At 52.2% G+C, this 17,003-nt stretch overlaps 1 protein-coding gene across 1 annotated transcript; it reads left to right on the forward strand.

The window, feature by feature from the left end:
• The first annotated feature begins 2,299 nt into the window (after window positions 1-2,299).
• LOC122221607 (arpin) lies at window positions 2,300-14,592 on the forward strand. The gene is made up of 6 exons (XM_042940987.1): window positions 2,300-2,462; window positions 3,708-3,783; window positions 6,800-6,932; window positions 9,937-10,143; window positions 10,534-10,697; window positions 11,600-14,592. The coding sequence occupies exons 1-6, from the start codon at window positions 2,371-2,373 to the stop codon at window positions 11,606-11,608; spliced, it is 681 nt and encodes a 226-aa protein (XP_042796921.1). The 5' UTR covers window positions 2,300-2,370; the 3' UTR covers window positions 11,609-14,592.
• Window positions 14,593-17,003: the final 2,411 nt, after the last annotated feature.

Genomic DNA, 17,003 nt, shown 5'->3' on the forward strand with positions numbered 1-17,003 from the left:
GGTTTCTTTCACTTCCAGGTTCATCCAGTTGTTGCAAATAGCAGGGTTTCCTGCCTTTTTAAAAAGCTGAATAATATTCCGTTGTAGGTATATACCGCATTTCCCCCCAATTTACCCACTGATGACCATTTAGATTGCTTCCATGTCCTGGCTGTTGTGGACAATGTTGTACGGAACACGGGAGTGCAGACACCCCTTTGAGATCCTGATCTCTGTTCCTTTGGATAGGTACTCAGAAGTGAGATTGCTGGATCATATGGCAGTTCTAGGTTTCATTTAAGAACCTTCCACACCGTTTTCCTCAGTGGCTAGACCAGTTTACACACCCACCAACAGTGTATCAAATGCTCCCTTTTCTCCACATCCTCCCTAACATTTCTCTTTTGTTTCTTCTGATACTCGCCATTCTAACAGGTATGAGGTGATACCTCATTGTGGCTTCGGTTTGCATTTCCCGGATGATGAGGGATGCTGAGCAGCTTTTCATGTACCTGTGGATCATTTGTATGTCTTCTTTAGAGAAATGTCTATTCAGTTCCTTTGCCCATTTTTAAATCGGGTTATTTGTTGTTGTTGTTGTTTTTGCTATTGAGTTGTAGGAGTTCCTTACATCAGGCTGGGGAGTTTTGAAGAGAGAGAACCAAAAGACAGTTCGGCCAGAGGGACTTCCCACTAAGGGTCTTGTCCTTCTTTCTCAGACATTTCCAGAACAGTCTGGTAGGCCAGGCTGGGGGTGGGGCTAACGGATCCATTAGACACAAAGCCTGGGGCCCATGGAAATGTTTTAATTTCTTTAAAATTAGAAGAAAACAAAAAAGAATTTTTAGGCTGAAGAAAATGTTTTAATATATAATATTAATACATTCATTGTTAGGTCAACCCACCCATAAAATATAATTAAAATTTTTATTTATTTATTTTTATGCTTTATTACTTTTGAGAGAGAGAGAGAGAGACAGAGTGCAAGCAGGGGAGGGGCGGAGAGAGAGGGGGACCCAGACTCCCAAGCAGGCTCCAGGCTCTGAGCTGTCAGCACAGCTGATGGGGCTACGCAAAGCCTGATGGGGCTACGCAATCATGACCTGAGCTGAAGTCCACGCTTAATTGACTGAGCCACCCAGGTGCCCCTAAAAATTTTTTTTATTTTATTTAATTGAAAAAAAAATTTTTTTTACATTTATTTATTTTTTGATAGACATAGAGACACAGAGCACAAGTTGAGGAAGGGCAGAGAGAGAAGGAAACAGAATCCAAGGCAGGCTCCAGGCTCTGAGCTGTCGGCACAGAGCCCCATGCGGGGCTTGGACTCACAAACCGTGAGATCATGACCTGAGTCAAAGACGGACGCCCAACGAACTGAGCCACCCAGGCACCCCCCACCCCCAATTTTTTTTTTTTTTTAATGGAGGAAGGAGTCCTTGAAAACAAAAACGCTAGGACCCACCCAAGTCTTTATGTGTGTGTGGGGAGAGGGGCTGCTTCTACCACTAACAGCTCATTTTGGGCAACCAGGTATCTGCCTTCTTGAATGCTCCCCCTCAGAGGCCACAGATGAACTCCATGAATGGGTTCAAGTGCCCATTCTCAAACAAGAGTACCAAGACTTTTCAACAATCCCAGGGTCAGAACAGAGCCCTGCACTGGAAAAACGCCTCTCTAGACTGTTACGTACTTGGGCAGTGGACAGTGGGGAGCTGGGGAGGGGTTCAAGAGCTGTGTGGGAAGGCAGAGAGGGGAAATGCTATGTTGTAGAGTGAGATAATTAATCTTGACTACTCCTCTCATCCTGACCCCATAAAGGAGGACGCATGAGCTCCGAGAGGTTGAGAAACTTGGCCAACCTTACACAGTTGGGGCACAAACGTCCATGTGCCCTTGCTCTGACCTAAGCCTAAGCTCAGATCCCTGGAACCCCTTCCGCAGCCACTGTGGGAGCATCAAGAGTAGCTTCTGTGCCGACCAGCCCGCCATCCCTGAGAGCTGTTCTCTTTTCCCCATTCCTGCTGCTTCCGGAGCTGATCCTATAGGATCTCTGGGCCTCAGTTTCCCCCTTTGTGCGTGTGTTGGGGCGGGGGGGGGGGTCTCCCTCTAGCAACGCGAAAGAGGGAGGGAAAGAGGAGGACGTGGCTTTCACCCTGTCCACGCTAAGGCCCCAGCCGAGGGTCTTCCCGGAAGCCCACCTCCCCGCGCGCGCCGTCCCGCGGCAGGAATGGGCTCGGCCCCTTTAAATCCCGCCCGGGGCCGCGCCCTTCCCGGCTCGGCGACTGGGAATTGCGGCCCGGCGCGAGCTCTCCGCGCTCCCGGCGCCGAGCCCGCGACCCCGCGCGCCGCCTCCGAGCCCCGGGCCTGCGGACGCAGGGGCCGTGCGCCATGAGCCGTATCTACGACGACAGCGCCCTCCGGAACAAGGCGGTGCGGAGCGCGCGGCTGCCGGGGGCCTGGGACCCCGCCGCCCACCAGGGGTAGGCCCGCCGCGCTCTGCCCCTGCCTCTCGGGCCGCCTCCGGCCCCGGTTTAGAACCCGGGCTTCGGGATTGGGGAGGGGACCGCGGTCCGGTGCGGGTGGGAGGGGAGGCAGACCTGGCCAAAGCCACCCGCCACCGCCCCCCGCCCCCAGCGCCCCCCTCCGCCCTGCAAGCAGAGCGCACCCTTAGAACACTGATCGGCTTAAAATTCCCCACTGCCCCCCCGCCCCGTAGCGTCGGGAGAGGGTCTCGATCCGACTCCCAAACGGAGCTCGAAAGCACCGACCTTTGTCTCTACCCCTGCCTGTCGCGACTGTAAAACTCCCAGCCACTTGCCTCGCCGCCCTGCCCGCGGGCCTTGGTTCAGGCCGCCCGCCGCACTTCCCGCCCCGGAAGGGACGAAGGCGTGGAGCGATCCCAACGGCGCGGGGGAGCTGGCGTGGCGCGGCCGCGGGAGGGCAATGCCTGCCTGGAGGCGCGTGTGGGATCCGGATCCGGATGGGGTGGAGGGGAGGCCCTGCGGTCGCCCACGCAGAGGTTTTGAGAACACGTGGGCCATGCCAGCTGCAGGTACAAACACTAAGGAATCTGGAGGTGAGGGGTCGGTAGGGGCAGGTAATAGAGTTTCCCCCATCCCGTCCCGTGTCCCCGCCCTCTCCCATTTCTGTGGCTCTAAAAGGGAAACCCCAGGTTTTGTGAAAACTAGAAGCGGGAAGCGGGGAGCTAGGAACTCTCTTCGAGGGACCCCATGATCTTGGGCTACTCATAAAACTTCTGGTTTGGGATTTCGCCACCTCTAAGTGCGTATGGATGACAAGAGGAATTGAAAGTGTTTTAAAACAGGTGAAAAGGGAAGATCCTTTACAGCAGCTTAGACCCCTCCCTCAAGTTTGATTAAATAAAGAAGTAAAATCCTTTCTATTTGGTAAGCACTTAATAGTTTAGCACTGTCATCATCATCACAAGACTCAGAGTGAAGTGGCTATTCTCCCATTTTGTAGATAGGAAGACTGAGGCTCTGGTTACAGTAACCCCTTGCAGGAGGGGCCACAGCTTGGTCTTGCAGCCTTGAGGAGGTCCCTTCCACTCTCTGGGCAGTGCCTCAGCGTTTGGGAGTCAGGTGAATAGGAGACACTTGGGGGCCTTGCTTCTATCCCAGTGCACACTCTGCCCTGGGCCCTTGAACTTACGCCTCTTCCCTGAGGACTGACACAACCAGCTGATCCCTTCTTTCCATCCCCAGGGGAAATGGCGTCCTGCTGGAGGGAGAACTGGTGGACGTGTCTCGGCACAGCATCTTGGATGCCCGTGGCAGGAAGGTGAGGACGCTTTCCTGGGGACACTAGCAGGGTGCTGCCTTCATGGTCCTCACCCACTGGCAGGTCTCCCGGTGCTTGACTACATCAGTGCTGAGATTTGGGGTCCGGTTCCTCCCGGGAGGGGCTCACAGGGCAGGTGGGGAGTGGGTGGGGCGATAGCAGCCCAAAGGGACCACTGAGTGGAAAGGTGACTTTGGCGTTGGGCAGAGGACAGATGACGGGGCCTGGGTTCCTGCTGAGGACACAGATCAGCACTAACCCCAGTGGTGTGTTTGGGGCTCGGATTGGGAGGGTTGAGAGCAGGAAGGGGTGAGGTGACCGGTTCAGGACTGAGGCTGTGGGTGCTGTGTGGGCTGGAAGGTGCTCCAAAGAGGTCCCATTGCTTCTGTTTAAAGGGCTGGGAGCCTCGCTGGGTGGGCAGGATGAGGCGCTCTGTTTTCTGGGAGGGTCAAGGGCCCAGATTCCTGGCTTCTGGAAGTGGTCTGGTAGCTCCCACTGCCCGGGGGCCTGATGGGTCAGCAGTGACCTTCCCCTTTTGGGGACCAGGTTTGTTCCTGGGAGGTCGTGTCACCTTTGAATTTTTTGGAATTGATTCATTTTAATTTTTTTTTAATGTTTATTTTTGCGAGAGAGAGGTGGGGGAGGGGCAGAGAGAGAGGAAGGAACAGAATCCAAAGCAGGCTCTAGGCTCTGAGCTGTCAGCACAGAGCCCGACGCGGGGCTCGAGCTCATAAACCGTGAGTTCATGACCTGAACTGACGTCGGACACTTAACTGAGCCACCCAGGCGCCCCTGAATCATTGAAAATGTACTGGTGGAGTTTGTTGTTGGAAGGAGACCTAAAGTTCTCCATTTGCAAAGTGGTGGCTCTCTTGGCCTGGGCTCGCTCGTTTTTGAGCAGCACTGTGTGTGGCTGGGCACTTTGGAATGTGGGGTTTTTAGAAAGCAGGTCACTGCTGTGGACCTGGGCCTCCTCGTGGATACAGGCAGGGACAATGGGGTGGGAGGAGGGTAGCTGTGTTCTGGGCCTTTGTCCAGCCTCCACATTAAGTCTGCATTGCTGACCCCGCCTGGGGCTTCAGTTCCCATGTCCGTGCCCTTGTCCGCTTGCCCCCTCACACCCTTGGGGTCGTGCCCTCCATCACCACGCCATCTCAGGTCTCCACAGACACACCCACTGCTCACCCTCCGATACTTGCCCGTGTCTTTCCTGAGCCCTAGTTTTGAATTTCCACCCCCTTTCTAACAGCCCCACTCGGTGTGCTGACCACCTTATCTCCTTGTTCTCTAAAGCTGAGCTCGTCCCAGGGGCTCAGAGCCCGCTGCTGCCCTGCAGCCCCGGGAAAAGCCTCCGCTCCCAGCTCGGCACCAGTTTCGCCCAAGGGGTGTTTTGCTGCATCCACCCCCCTCCTTAGGGTGCCAGCCAGCAGGGTGGACACAGCAGTCTGGAGCCCCCAGCCAGCCTGCCCGGCAGGGCCAGCAGTAGCTCCAGGCTGAGGTGGGACGGGCCTCCCTCCGCTGCCCTTGGGGCAGAGCGTTCTGTCAGCCCTGCCCACACTTGCCTTCTCTGAGTTCTCCCTTCTAATGATAATGCACTAGACCCCTGCACACCTCTACTGTCTCTTCCTCCAGCCTCCCCCCGGGAAGCAGTGCCTGGTCCTGTTGGTCCTTCTACCTTGGCCATCCCTTCCCACCCCTCCCCTTTCTCTTTCTACTGGCCTTAGGCTGATGGGGCCTCAGAAAATTAGCCTGTCCTCATCAAACCTTCCAGCTGCCCCCAACGCTCATTCTTGCCCTGCCGGTCACTTGTTTCCTGAAAGACATATTGGAGGGTCTCACTGCTGTTCAAAAACCTTTCGGAATTCCCTCATGGGGTGCCTGGGTGGCTCAGTCGGTTAAGTGTCTGACTTCGGCTCAGGTCATGATCTCACAGTTTGTGAGTTCGAGCTCCATGTCGGGCTCTGTGCTGACAGCTCGGAGCCTGGAGCCTGCTTCGGATTCTGTGTTTCCCTCTCTCTCTCTGCCCCTCCCCCACTCACACTCTGTGTCTCTCTCTCTCTCTCTCTCGCTCTCTCTCAAAAAATAAATAAATGTTGAAGAATATTTAAAACACACACACACACAAAACTTTTGGGATTCCTTCTTGTCTATCAGGTATAGTCCAAACTCCAAATACCAACTCAAGGCCCATTTCAAACCAGTGCTACTTGCTTTCCCAGCCTGGGCTCCCACGAGGCCTCTGACTATCCTCTGTTGCTCAGACATGCGCACCAGACCTTGACTTTTATTTCCTACCTGTCCCAGGCTTTTAATATTCTCCCTACTCCCTTTTCCCCGGAAGCTGCAGGTTTCTCCATGCTTTGAGACCTTGCCAGGAGGTGGATTCCTCTTCTCCAGTGTCCAGGAGCATGTGACCCACCCGCTTTGGCCAGAGTAGCTGGCAAACAGCATTTGCAGCACCCTTTACGTTTTACACTGTGCTTGCGTCTAGTATCTCATCGAGCCCTTGCCGCGTTTCTGAAAGTAGACAGCACGTTGTCCCGACGCAACAGGGGAAACTGAGGCTAGGAGGGATTAGCCCCAGATCCAACACGTGTCGGAAGCGGCATAATGGCCGCCCTCCCTCGGAGCTTTCAGTGCCCTTCCTATGACCCTTGCCCTCCTCCACTCCTGCATCGTGGTATTTGGGGTCCTCGGTGCTTGGGTTATGGTTTTCTGTATGTGCTTTGTGTCTCTGGCGTGTGGGGACTTTGGGGTCAGGCGGGGGGGCCTGCCGTCTCACGGCCGCAAGGAGCACACATGCTTCGTTATGTGAGGCAGGTGCGTACTGAGCACGTGATTGGATAAATGAGCAAATATGGGGGGGCGGGGCATCTGCCCAACTGGAATATCTTTGGGAGCTGAGGGGGGCTCGGGGTGGAGGGGGCGGCTGGGGGGCTCGCAGCGGAGCCCTGTGGGGAGTGTGTGTTGGAGGGTGGGGGGAGTGAAACAGCGCCCTCCCTGTCTCCGGCCCCAGGAGCGCTACTACGTGCTCTACATCCGGCCCAGTCGCATCCATCGCCGGAAGTTCGACCCCAAGGGAAACGAAATCGAGCCCAACTTCAGTGCCACCAGGAAGGTGAACACGGGCTTCCTCATGTCGTCCTACAGTAGGTATCTTCCGTCCTTCCTCCCTCAGGGCCCTCCCACCCTGTGGCCTTGCTGTGTCTCTTGGTCCCTAATGAGTGTCCTCTCAGCCTTGGAGTCCGTGTCTGGCCTGGGGGCCTGCTGGCCGGACTCCTCCTGCCCCTCATTCACTCAGAGGATCCCCAGTGCCCCACCTCAGTCCCAGGGGCCTGGCTGGCCTGACTCCTGCAGCCTGGCAGAGGCGTCCGAGAACCTGGCTCTGGGCTCTCACTGCCTTTGTGCAGAGCCCAGGCCAGGCCCCTGGCAGCCTTCACCTTCCTGCCCAAATTCCATACGATTCTTAGGCCCTTGGATCTCCTTCCTCTTTCCAACTGTGGCTCTACAGGGACCGCTTTGCTGTCTGTGGAAGAAGGTTTGGAGGTTGAGTGAGAATCCTTCCATCCCTCTATCAGTTTATTCATTCATAGTTTCAGTTGTCCGTTCATTCTCTGAATATTTAATGAGCATCTACCCTCTGCCAGGCCCTGAGCCACATGCCAGGGTCCAGGGACCACAGGGACAAACAAGATTTGGACCTGCATTCGAGATGTCCTCAGTCCCTTAGAGGAGATGGACAGGACAGAGGAGGGGCTCTGGGCCCAGGCAGGCACGGTCGGGGGCGGGCCTGGAGGGGGGAACACCAGTGCAAAAAGCTGAAAGGAAAGCAGGAATCAGCAGGGTGCTGGGGTTTGGAAAGGTGTTGCAGGAGAGGGTTGCAGGCCAAAGCATGCTGGGAACTGGGGGCTCCTGATGCAGGTGAGGAGAAGCCTTTAGGGAGGCAGGGGCCAGGTGGAGAAGGGCCCCGGAAGGACACCTGATCGAGAATGCAAGGGAGTCCTGTTGTGAGTGGTTTTAAGTAGGGCAGGGATGTGATTAGAACGGTTTTAAAAAATCCCGGGGTGGAGCGGGGAGCATCTGGGTGGCTCAGTGGGTTAAGCATCCAACTTCAGCTTAGGCCATGATGTCACGGTTCGTGAGTTTGAGCCCCACATTGGGCTCTGCACTGACTGACAGTGCAGAGCTTGCTTGGGATTGTCTCTCTCCCCCTCTCTCTCTGCGCCTTCCCTGCTCAAGTATGCTCTTTCTCTCTCTCAAAATAAATAAATAAACTTAAAAAAATAAATAAATCCCCTCCCAGGGGGAGGGGTGCCTGGCTGGCTCAGTCAGAAGAGCATGTGACTCTTGATCTCGGGATTGTGAGTTCAAGCCCCATGTTGGGTGTAGAGATTCCTAAAAAAGAAAAAAAAAAAAAGTAAACTTAACAAAAATCCCAGGGGGCGACCAGCAGGCCTGTTAGGAGGCTGTGGTGGCCAGATTAAGGGCCTGTCAGTGAGGATGCAGAGACTGGAGAGACTCGGGACAGAGGAGGCACAGCGGCCTCAGTGTTTGGAGACGGGGAGAGTGAGAGAGGGGTCAGGGACGGCCCTGGGGTTTGGGCTCAGGCGCAGGTGTGAGGAGAAGAGTTCTGTCTGGGACACGTGGTTGCACCTCTAGGTAGAGGATGATGCCCGCTGGGGCCTTGGAGGCACAATTCTGGAACCCAGGAAGGAGGCGGGGCTGGTGGCACACGTTTAGGGCCCATCACACATTGCAAGTACGGAAGCTGTGAGAGTGGATATGGAGTCACCCGGGAGGCCGGGCAGGAGCCCACTAGGAACCAGAGGAGGGACCCCTGCAGAGGTCTGAGGGAAGTGGGAGCATGTGTCTCTCTGAGGGGGGGTAGCAGTGGGGTCAGGTGCTGCCTGAGGCCCAGCAAGGCCAGGACCGTGGAGCATCCAGTGGGCTCACAGTGAAGTGCTCCCAGTGACTCGGGGAGAGGGGGGTCTGGAGTAGTGGGTGTCAAAGCCAGAATTCGGGAAGGCACCCCACCTCGGGCTTCCGTGACCTTGGGGAGTGGAGGTGAGAGGTGGTTTGTCTGAGGGACGTTGGGCGGGGTGAGGGCTGAGGAGGAACCAGGAGCAGTTTGAAAGGCCTTGGTGGGAGCGCGGCGTCTGGGGAACCCGAGACGGCGTCCCCGACAGAACCTGGCAAGGTTTTACACCCTGAATGGAACAGGGTCCGGCCTCCACAGCTGGTGCACTACTCTCGCTGCCCCTGGCTCTCGGCGTGGAGAGGCCAGCCTGCCGGCCCGCGCCGAGTTGCTGAGCTGGGGTGGCTGTGCACACCTTCCTGGGCTCTTGGGGCCTGTGAGTCCTCCCAGCCCTGTGAGGCCTCACTTCTCAGTCTCGGACCATCACCTCATCCCACCCCACGCCCCCCGCCGGACCCGACCCGGGATCTGCAGATTTGGGACACTCAGGGCAGGTAGGTGAGGCTGTTGGGATCCCCCCCCTGAGCCTCCGAGCTCTGCCGGGGCTGGGGTGAGCCGGCCAGGGGAGAGTATGTGGACCCCGTAGTTCGCTGCTCCTTCCACAGACCCCAGCCCAGCCAGGAGACCCTGAGAGCCTGGGGAGAAGAACCCTGTCTAGGCAGGGGGGAATCCGTGCGGAGGCAGAATTTTGTAGAGGGTTTGAATCCTGCCGCCTCCGCTGACCAGCTGTGTGACCTTGGGCAGATCACCTAACCTCTCTAAGCCGTCGTTTTCTCCCACGTAAAAAAAAAGGGATAATGAAAACATTTACGCTCATTGGGGGTTTACCACGTGCCAGACTCTGTGCTAAGTGCTTCACGGGTGTCATTTCGTTTACACCTCATGTCCGCCCTGTCATTAGGTACCCTTTTTATCCCTCGTTGTCAGGCACAGAGAGGTTGAGTCACCTTTGCACGGGCTCACGTGGCTTGTGAGCAGATGTGCAGCAGGCAGCCTGGCTCCAGAGCCCGGGGCCGGAAGTCACCTGCCAGGACAGCCTCGATGACTCCTGGCACCGCGGGCCCGCACAGCCCTGCCTTCAGGTGGTTGTGGGCACGTCAGACACTCAGGTCTCCCCTGGCTCCCAAAAGACCCTCCCTGAGTGCTTGCTGTGACCCTCCTGGGCTGTGTGCCTGCAGAAGTGGAAGCTGCGGGGGACACGGACAGACTCACGCCCGAGGCGCTGAAGAGCCTGGTACAAAAGCCAGAACTGCTTGCGCTGACGGAGAGCCTCACCCCCGACCAGACGGTGGCGTTCTGGATGCCCGAGTCAGAGATGGGGGCGATGGAGCTCGAGCTGGGGATCGGGGTACGGCTGAAAACCCGAGGCGACGGCCCCTTCCTGGGTGAGCAGTACAGCCCTGACGTGGTCTCGTGTCCCCGTGGCCCATAGCGGTTCCCGGCCTCCTGTTTAGGGCTCCTCGACCCCACCTGCTGAGAACCCACGTGAGTGGGCCAGGTCTGCTTATTCCCAAGACTTCTTCCTAAGTCTCCGGACAAGTGCCCTGGGGCCAGCAGCCTAGACACTCTGGATCCTGGGGTGCCGCCCAATCCCGTGGTTCCCTAGGGTGACCTCTCCTATTTAGTGCCTTGGGGGTCACACTCAGGGCCTTCCTGAGGGCACTGAAGAGAGCAGTGGTTTAACCCGGGCCTAGGGTACCCAGCAGAGCAGGCCGGCCCCCCACTATTTTACCACTATAGAAAGACAAGCCGTTCAACTTCTTCCCTTCTTTCAGAGTCATTAGCCAAACTTGAGGCTGGAACAGTGACCAAGTGTAATTTCGCTGGTGATGGAAAGACAGGAGCATCCTGGACAGACAACATCATGGCCCAAAAGTCTTCGGAGGAGGCCACGGCAGAGATCCGAGAGCAGGGGGACGGGGCAGAGGACGAGGAGTGGGTAGGTCGAGAGAGATGTCTATGGGTCTGGCATTGGTACGGTTTATCTTTTGGCGGGAGCTTCGTACATGTAGGTTGTGGTTGGGTGTAGGACAAGGACACGGCAGCATCAATTTTACTCCCCCCAGCTTTGGTGTTCATGGAATTTCTGAGAACGTGTTAGCCTCGGGAAAACTCCTTTCGAGGCAAGAAGGGTGACAACCTGAGAGACCTTTCTTTTCGGTAGGTCTGAACTGTGCCAATCTACAAGAAAGTTCCAAAGATGGATAAAAGCAAGGGCTGGAAAGAATGGAATTCACAGGGAAACCAGGGAAACCTGATGCCATTACATCTCCAAACATTATCACTTCAAGTGAACACATTAGCCATGTTGTGGCAGCTGAGCTGAATGAGCTTTTTTTTTTTTTTCTCCTTCGTTCTGGGCTCTCTGCCCAAAGTGGCTGGAAAATGGCTGGCTTGGTCCTTACTAGGTTTTTTTTTGTTTTTTTTCTGCCAAGGATCAACCCCCCCCAGTCCATCCTTAGCCTATCTGCAGTTGATGTGTTTTCCTGAAGCATATTTCACCTGAAGGTTTGATGTCAAAAGGCCCCAAATTGAACATTTACAACAAAGTCACTGAAAAATGGGTTATTCACCCATGGCGAATGATGACATTCGCCAGAGAAAGCAGGGCAGGAAGAGTAGAGGGTCTGGATTCCCCTTTGTCTTACTAAAGGGAGTCTCGGAATGAAAAATAATCAGGGCTGCCAGGCCAGCTCCTTGGGCCAGCTCTAATGAGGGAAAGCCAAGGAGGATGGCCGAGGGCCCCATTGGTACCACTCGGTTGAACCCTTGTTTGTCTGATGCCTTGTAGAAGACTTTCATGAAATGTGCTCTCTTCACACCCCTTTACTTAACTCGCAGGATGACTGAGGTCACCTCTGGGTCCCACCAGCGCTGCTGAGAATTTCTTCCATCAACGTCTACTCTGGAGCTCGGCTTACCTGGTTCTTCCCTACAGCCGCCATGGAATACCCTTTGAATAAGCGTTGCTAAAACCAAATCCCAGACCGTGACATGAGCAGTGGGGGCCCCATGCTGTGGCTCATGCAGGGCCCGTCTCTAGATATTTTCATGGTGGCCATTGCCCTGAGTGGCAGCCTTGTTTCTAGAGGCAGGCAGTGGATGGGTCCCCCCTGGGCAGTCAGAGGAATTGAACTTGGTCTTGGCGTAGACTTGGGGAATGTCCCTCATCTGCATGCAGAGTGCCTCAGGTGTTCCTTCCTCTGTCCTTGTTGTATTTCTTGCCTTCCCTGCACACCTGTCGCTTTTACCCAGTGCCCAGTGGTGTAGCCTCTGCTCTCCCGTTCACACCTCCCTTTCCCCCATGTGCCCTTTTCTTCCCCTACAGCTGCCAATTCTTTATCCCCCCTCTGGTTCTCTGCCACACGGGGGGCTCCTGTCTCCTGACCTCCCTGGCTGCTTTCCTGGGGCTGCTCTCTGGGAGGCCTAGCGTATTCACAGGTATGGCTGGCTGATCCCTACCTTTCAGACTCACTCTACCAGGCCACATTTTGATAACATCTTTGTCTTCATTTTTTGTACTTTGAGAACTTTTTTTGAATGAGTAAATTTTCAGAAAAGGATTCCTTTACGCTGACTGGGTTACGTCAGGTGTGAACAGTCTTCCAACTGAGCGGTGATCCTGTAAGAAGGAAGCCGTGTCTTTTTGATCATGAATATTTCCTTGCTGGGTAGTGGGCCCACACCCAGATCTGTGACGAGATGTGGAATTGACTTCTACACATCCCAAGAATGGGCACAGACGTGGTGGCATGTGGGTCCTGCTTGCCTCGGGGACAAGAGGGGGCGGTGACGAGTCCCCTGATGTATCAAACACAGCACTAGATGCTTTCCGTGATAATAATTACAGCCCGCTTCCTGATGCTAGTACAGATGTCCCCCGCTTTAAGAAAGTTCGTGTTATGACCCTTGGCTTTTATGACAGACCTACCTTAGTACCTGTTTTTGCTAACCGAAAGCAATCTGAAGGGGGTTTTCATTTTTATGAGAAAAGGCAAAAACTGAAAATTGTGTTCAGCATTTGTTTTGCCACGAGCCGTTACAGAGGCTGGGCACACCCCAAGCAGCGAGAGTGGCCCCATGAGTCTCCTTCCCTGGGAATGACACTCGGCATCCAGCCCCCATAGCTTTGAACTGTCTATGAGCACCTGCTTCACCTCAGTCGATTATGGGCATGCGTTAGCAAGATGTGCCCTAAGGTTTCAGGAAAGCCTAAGTGAATGCTCAAAAAATTTCCCATTGTTTCTTCACTTTCTACCATTTCAGTTTATAAAAAGTTTCATAGGATTGCTGTACTTTTTGCATAGTGGGGGAAACTTATATTTGCTCAGCGCTGGCAAAATCTTACTTTTCACAGCAATCCCATGAGGTACCTGTGATTATTTTTTAAGGTGCATGTGATTATTATTCCCATTTTTTTTTTTTTTTTGTATGATTTTGAAACTTACAGGCTCCATCCGTAGTATATAGAGGAGAGAGGACTTTAAACCCAGGCACTCAGATTTCAAACTCTGTATTCTTTACTGGCTTATTCTGCTTCCACGTGTATGTAACAGGGAAGAAAGGGGGCTTCAGAGAGGTTGAAGCAACTGGCCCAGAGTCACAGCTAATAAGTGAAACAGCCAGAATTCAAATCCAGAGATGTCCAAAGCAAAGCTTATGTTCCTTCCCCTGTCCTTTGCTTCCTTGGCCTATAGAAGGACCTTGAATTCAGGGGCCCGAGGAGTCCTGGCCCTGTGAAGTAGGGTTATATTCCTAGACTTGAGGGAACTTGTCTAAATCCTTGACTGCTGACCTGCCCAGGCTGAAGTCAGTCCTACTGATTAGCAGTTGAGCAGGTAATATTATGCTTCCAGCAGTTATTATCTTGATTCCAGTTTCCATTTACCTTCTTGCATATTTGAGCCAGTGCTCGATGATATGGCTGTGAGGTTTGGGATTAGCGCTCCATTGGGGCCACCTGAAGTCATGGGTCACTGGGCTGCTCATAGATCTCTTCTGTTCTTGTTGCCCTTTTCTTAGTTCAGATCCTTGTGACCTTTGACCTCAACCATTATAGAAGGTGCTCCCTGGTATCCTGTGTCTGAATGGGGCTGGCTGGGACCTCCACCATGGGGATGGCCAGGGAAGTGGTTAAGCAGCAAGAGGACTGGGGATATTGACTAGAGGCACCCTGTGAAGGGATCCTGCTGCCCAAAGCACCGTGGCCAAAGGGTATGGCAAGGTCATATAGGCAGGTCACCATTCCAAAAAAGGAGGGCCAGTGTGTCAATAGGGGAAGACCTGGACAACAAATGGCTTTGGTGTCTTGGGGGGGCGGGGGGAGGGGTGGAGAGGAAGGAAGGAGGAGAGGAAGGGAAGGGTCCTTGTGGCTGGAGCTCAGAGAATGAGTAGAAGTCGTTTGAGATGAGGCTGGAGGTCAGCCTTGGCATCTTTATCACATTAAGTACTTTGGGACTTTATCCTTAATTTCCTGGAAGCCAGGGATTCTGGGGAGAGTGATAAGATTTGATTTGTTTATATCCAAGATCACTTGACTGCAGAGAACCTGAGAGTAACGAATCCAACTGGGGCTGCTACAGTTTCACAGCGACGGGGCTAGAGTGGTTTGGTGTATAACGGCGGGAGCGGACAGGACAGAAATTCAGGTGGAGGAGGAAAGGGACTTCCCAGCAACAGAAGAACACCTGCAGAGCGGAGGTGGGGGAGTGGCCCGCCCATGGAATATGCAAGTTCTGGACATGGTTGCTGTCATACCATACCTACACATAAAATTCCATAATCCTTTTTCCATTAGTGTTGTATGATCGCTTCCCATGTTGCTACACAGTCTTCATAACCATTGTTTTTTAAGATTGACTGCCTTCTCATAGCTCTGTCATTGCCCAATTTGGGGGTAATTGATTCCTATTTGGAGCTAAAATAATTAATGTTTTAGGTTATATACTGTTATATAATTATATACAACTGTTTTAGATTATATAGTTCCCTCAGTCTCACCCATACAGCTTCCCCCACCCCACCCCACCTCCTGCCCTCTCTTCCCCACCCCCACCATGCCATATTTTTGTATCTTGGGGTTATTTCTTTAGGGACAGATTCCCGCAAGTCAGATTCCTGGGAATTTAGGAGTTTTTTTGTGAAGGTCTTTTTAGATCATCAAATTTGCTTTCCCAAAGGGTTGTTCTAAATTATAATTTCACCAGCAATGTAGGAGAGACCCATTTTCATGCTTCCCCTGCCAGAATTGAGTATGATAACATTTTAAAAAATGATATTTGATCAGGTAAAAATAAAACAAGTTTTTTTATTAAAAAAATTTTTTTAACGTTTATTTATTTTTGAGAGAGAGAGAGTGCGGGCTGGGGAGGGGCAGAGAGAGAGGGAGACACAGAATCCAAAGCAGGCTCCAAGCTCTGATCTGTCAGCACAGAGCCTGATGCGGGGCTCTAACTCACAGACCGTGAGATCATGACCTGAGCCAAAGTCAGCAGCTTAACCGACTGAGCCCCAAACTTAAATTTAAATCTTAAATTTTGATTAGCTTTTTCCCCCGTTAATAGTGAACTTAAACTTTTTTTTCATGTTCATTTCCTAGATATATTTCCTCTTTGCTTCCTCAATTTCTTTGCCTGTTTATATACTTGGGGGGGGGGGCTTTCGGTTATTTATATTTTAAATATAACCATTTACCGTATTTTAACAACCTCTTTTGTTTTTAAAAAGGGATTTTTTACAAACATAAAAATCTTTGTATAGAGCTATCTGTTGACTTTTTGTGATTTGTATAGCTTCTAAGCTTATATTCTCCTTTCAGATGTTAGATATTGTCAATTTCTGTTTCTTCCATTTTGGTTATTATATGGTTTTACATTTAACTCCTTAATCCACTCTGCCTTTAATTGTGAAAGGGTAGGAAGTAAGATAAGCAAGATAATTATTTTCAAATGGCTAACCAGTAATCTCAACATAGTTATTGGATTCCTTCCCCCTCTGAAGTTAGGATGTCTCCTATATCATATACTAAGTTATTTAAAACAATTTTTTTAAATGTTTATTTATCTTGAGAGAGAAAGAGAGCACAAGCAGGGGAGGGGCAGAGAGAGAGGGAGACACAGAATCTGAAGCAGGCTCCAGGTTCTGAGCTGTCAGCACAGAGCCTGATGGGGCTCGAACCCATGAACCATGAGATCATGACCTGAGCCGAAGTCGGAAGCTCAACACTTAACTGACTGAGCCACCCAGGCGCCCCTAAAGTTATTTTATACCTAAGTTACTACATTTCAATAAGTCTCCCTGTAGTGACAATTTGAACTATCATAGGAGGCTTTAAGGTTTTGTAGAGCTAGGTACCCCTCATTACTCTTGTCTTAGAATTTTGATATTCTGCCTCAACATTTGAAACATTTCGTCAAGTTTCAGTGCGCATTGACTGCCTTTGGGTTTAAGTTAAAAAAAAAATCTGGCTACAAGAGTAAGACTCTTGTATTTTAGAAAATTCAAAAAATGAAAAACATAACAATTTCACCACCGTTTTTGAAATCGCTTGTGTAGGAACTCAGTTACATGCCATGCTCCACGTGGTGACAAACAGTAACTAATTTTGTGTTTACAACCGTCTAAGGAGAATAGTTTTTTTTTTCAAGTAGAAAAAAGTCTAGTATTACAGTAAACGAAACTGATACCACGCCTGTTCTACGGATGAGGACACTTGCCGGAGGGGCCCAGGTGGTCAACAGAGCTTGGGTTCTAACCAGGGCAGTGTTGTTACCGTGGCCCGTGCAGAACCCTTTGTGATGCTGCCGTTCCATGAGACACAATTATTATTTATATTTTAGTGTATCTACTTACAGTCTTTTACAAAGTGGGGTATCCATGTACATACTTTGATCTTTTCACTTAGATATGTCATGAACATTTATCTATCCCATAAACCTTTCACAAAATTATTTTTTAAGTTTATTTATTTTGAGAGAGACGGAGACAGCATGAGCAGGGGTGGGGCAGCCAGAGGGAGAGAGAGAATCCCAAGCAGGCTCCACACTCAGCGCGGAGCCGGACACGGGGCTCAAACCCACAAACTGAGATCATGACCCAAGCAGACACCAAGAGTCAGAGGTTTAAATGACTCGGCCACCCAGGCGCCCCTCACATTGTTTTTAATGACCATTTAATATTCCTCATGTGCAGATAGAACAATGCATTTAAGGATCATCTCGTTTCGGAATGATTAGTGTGTGTCCCG

The sequence above is a fragment of the Panthera leo genome, chromosome B3 (assembly GCF_018350215.1).
Source record: "Panthera leo isolate Ple1 chromosome B3, P.leo_Ple1_pat1.1, whole genome shotgun sequence".
Taxonomy (NCBI): domain Eukaryota; kingdom Metazoa; phylum Chordata; class Mammalia; order Carnivora; family Felidae; genus Panthera; species Panthera leo.